Genomic DNA, 4,206 nt, shown 5'->3' on the forward strand with positions numbered 1-4,206 from the left:
AAATTTTATGTATTTTAAGGGTTTAAAGTGTAGTCTTGATAACATTATGTAGACCTATAGTTTAGTGTCTGTAAATAAATGTATGTTTTGTAGAACCACATTTTACGTAAAATACATACGAATTATTATGAGGTCACGTTGCTATGTATTGTGTACCTACCCTGTAACTTCTTTGAACAAGAGCGGAACAATCGCCACTTTAATTTACAGCCCGCAGATGGCGCACTTACCCTGTAATTACATGGAACAAGAGTGTATTTTACCAGTAATTTAAAAAAGCTTACGTGTAGATACACCAAACGTATGATTTATGCCTGGCACAGTAATAGAGATACCTGTTAACACCGTAACGTAGGTTTGCTTACAGTTTTTTGCAGGTCGCATATCTGGTTGTTATTCCAATTATCAAAATGTAACATATGTTCTCCCTACACGTACTTGCTTTAATACTGTAGGTACATTATAATTACAGAAACGTACACCGTAATTTCAGTATACTTATGTAGTTCTTTGCATGTTGCATATCTGGTATGTTACCCCCTAATTACCCAAATTTAACATATTCTTCCCTTATACCTACATGTTCGTTATATATAGGTACACTATAATTACAGAAACTTACACCGTAAATTCAGTTTACTTACGTAGTTCTTTGCGGGCTGTAATCTAAAGCGTTACCTACTTTTCTCATGCCTTTCTTTATGAACTATGGTAATAGGATGCGGGGTACGTCCATTTATTAGTCACCCGGCACATGACCTCATGTTCAAAAGATCTATAAGTGTTGCTGAGGATCTACCTAAGGATCTACCCGAGGATCTACCTGAGGATCTACCCAAGGATCTAGCAAAATATCGGGCACAAAATCTGCCAGAAGATGTAATACATCTTGTTGGGGGAAATCTGGTTATTCAGTCATGGCCCTGGCAGGTCTCCATTAAGGTACTGTTATAAGACACAATCTATGTTTATACTATTGAATTCATTTTTAAGAATATCCTAGTGGTGGGGGCCTCATTCTCTGCATATAATGTACTCATGAAATTCTTTATATTTGATCCAGACATCAAGTGGTGAGCTCATCTGTGCTGGTTCCCTGATCGACAAAAACTGGATCCTTACTGCTGCCCACTGTTTAGTAGAGTGAGTGAGTGAGTCTGTCAGTCAGTCTGTCTGTAATTGTATTTATCCAGGAATTTTGACACATGCTTTTCTCTGTTGCTGTCTTTGTAGGCCTACACATCACTATGTTGTCCTTGGACAGAATGACCTTGCCTCTAAAGATGAATTTGTTCAAGTCAAAAACATTTCAAAGGTATCACCTTTAATGTGATTATTGCAATGTGCATTTAAAAATCGAGATTTTAGGCTGTAAATTACATAAACATTCAAGGCTGCATTTATGCTTAGTTTTTTATGCTCCTTTCAAAATTAAAAGTATAAGTGTCTTTTCACTTTTGATCAGTTTAATGTGTCTTAGCTGAACGAATGTATTAATTTCTTTCTATACTTTCAGGTCATCACTCATCCTGACTTCAACAAACAGACCATGCACAACGATATTGCACTACTGAAATTGTCCAGTTCAGTAGAGATTACATCCCGTATCTCTCCTATATGTCTGCCTAGCTCCGTCCCGCACATCCACCCTGGGACTCTTTGTGTCATCACTGGCTGGGGCATAACTAAAGATGAATGTAAGTCAAGTCTTATCACCTATGTACAACAGAACATGGTTTAAAAGTACCTATAACTCCTGCATTTACTAGATGCAGGAGCTGGTCCTTGGAGAACAGTAGTTGGTCCTTGGTCAACCATTCAGACACTTATTTTCTCTCATTATTCTTTTGCTTTTAGGGATTTCTCAATTCCTGCAGGAGGCCACTGTGCCAATAGTGAGTCAAACTCGGTGTAGGCGGGTTTGGGTTATGAACAATATCACAGATGCCATGATCTGTGCTGGAGCCTCTGGAGCCTCGTCTTGTCAGGTATAAATACAGATGCATGAACATACATTACACACAAGCTAATAATAATAATTTAAAAAATCATAATAAATTATTTAAAATATGTGAAATAGCAGCTCACATTCAGTATAAAATGGTCCTAACTTACAATGTTAATCACTGATTTCTTGGTGTCGACTGCAGGGTGATTCTGGTGGTCCTCTGATGTGTGAAAGGTCAGGTGTTTGGTACCAAGTGGGCATTGTTTCCTGGGGTGATGAAGACTGCGTCAAGGACAGACCAGTCATCTACACCCGTGTCTCTTCCTTTAATACATGGATCAGTGAAACCATCAGATTAAACTAGAGCACCAGCTTGAGTCTCATGCCTCAGTTTTGGTTCTTCTGTGTCTGAATCTGAAGATTTATTCATTAGTCCTGTGATCAAACTGTGTCTGCATAGTCACTGTTACACTACTGCTTTGAACACTGAAAATACCTTCTGACATGATGGCAATACATTTATTAAAAGCACTTTTTTAACTTATATCAATGCATCTCTTTTTATTTTAATTAACTATTGGTTATGCCGAACTAATGTATGCACACATCTCAATAAATATTAAATAAAGCCTTTCAGGTCTTCCTGGTGTATTTTTTTTTATCAATTCCCGGAAAAAAATAACCACCAATACACAATTTGTCACCTGCACACTAACACAGGAAAACAAAAAGGGTTCAAATAACACTTCACAAAAACGTTTCTTTTTAGTGTGCAGACTTTTGTTATTTAAAGGAACCGTATGTAGGATTGTGGCCAAAACTGGTACTGCAATCACTTTCAAAATACTGTAGAATGGTGTATCCCCTCCCCCTCCCCCCGACTCGAGGTTGCCAGCTAAGCTGCAGGATCCAGCAGGAATGTATGCTGCTACAAGGAGCTTCCAATGGCAAGTGACGAGTCCTACACAGTAAGTTTTTTTTTCCTTCTGTTAATTATGTTTATGCTTCACGAGAGATATTTTGCGAAGTAATAATGTATCGAAAAATTTACTAATGGCAATTAGCCAAATATTTCGTAAAGATGTACTGTAATACCACATTTCAGTCGGAACATAGATTGTTTTTATACCCTGCTAGTGGTGCGGTAAAGCTTTTTATGAACGCAAGTAAGTTAGCCAAACATAGATGAATCTTACCTGTCCAGGAGAAAATTAGCAACGCTGGCGTCTGTCTTCAAATTCTTCTCCGTTTTCAGCCGTCTCCATCTTTAAAAGGCATCTCCTATACAAATCCTTGTTTTATTTCGGACTTTGTCACGACGTATTTCGGATTCATAACGAGGTCTTTTAGGTTTCGTAACGTTATACATGTTTTATCCGACACGTTCGTAGCTGCAGCTGTAACTACAGCAGAGCTGGCAACCCGGATGACGAAACTCTACTGACTTCGTGATTAGTGGACAGCTGAAGGGTGGCGCCTCAGACCAAAACACAACATCAACATCAGTTGAGGGCTGCAACTTTCACTTTTAAATGACAATATCCTGGCCGGACCACTGTTGTCAGTGATATAAGTACTTGAAATGAACATGATTTCTAAATGTCTAGTGACATGTCAAGGCCATTTTATGATTAACTGAAATACATTTCTTGCATACAGTTCCTTTAAGCAATTGCACTACAAAATTATCAGAGGGAAAGAATGAAGTGGAAAACAATACATTTATTTTTTGGTTTTCACCGCATTAATAATAATGAAAAAAAAAATAAACAAAAACAAAACATTAATTCATTGAGAAAAAGGCTCTTCACTTGCTCAATTCAAAATGTCCAATGGAAAGTGAAACCATAAAAAAAAGGAATGTCTTAGTTTTCAAAAAAGACAAAAAAGTCTGTTTCGTTTTTAAAGTCACCATACACTGCACATCCATAATCTATACTAGAGCGTACTAGGGCTTGATATATACATAACATTGCACTTTTCCTTGCTCCCCATTAATATTTAGTTATTGAGGTCATACAATTTATTACACTTTTGAATTTATTTTCAGTTTTCTTAATATGTTGTTTCCAAGTCATCTTCTCATCAAAGATTAAACCAAGATATTTAAAACTCTGTCACTCTTTCTAACAGTTGATCATATAATTTCAATGTAATCTGTTCAATTTTCTTTTTCCTTGAGCAAACTATATTTTGAGTTTTTTTTATATATTGATATATTGATATATTTTGATACTGAAAACTTCATTCCCCAGTCT

The 4,206-nt window shown here is 36.7% G+C and overlaps 1 protein-coding gene across 1 annotated transcript; it reads left to right on the forward strand.

Annotated features, from left to right (window-relative positions):
- Positions 1-708: 708 nt before the first annotated feature.
- LOC141285308 (chymotrypsin-like protease CTRL-1) lies at positions 709-2,312 on the forward strand. Its single transcript, XM_073818335.1, has 6 exons — positions 709-942; positions 1,064-1,143; positions 1,234-1,315; positions 1,517-1,697; positions 1,858-1,988; positions 2,151-2,312. The coding sequence occupies exons 1-6, from the start codon at positions 709-711 to the stop codon at positions 2,310-2,312; spliced, it is 870 nt and encodes a 289-aa protein (XP_073674436.1).
- Positions 2,313-4,206: the final 1,894 nt, after the last annotated feature.

Source organism: Garra rufa, chromosome 14 (assembly GCF_049309525.1).
Source record: "Garra rufa chromosome 14, GarRuf1.0, whole genome shotgun sequence".
NCBI lineage: Eukaryota > Metazoa > Chordata > Actinopteri > Cypriniformes > Cyprinidae > Garra > Garra rufa.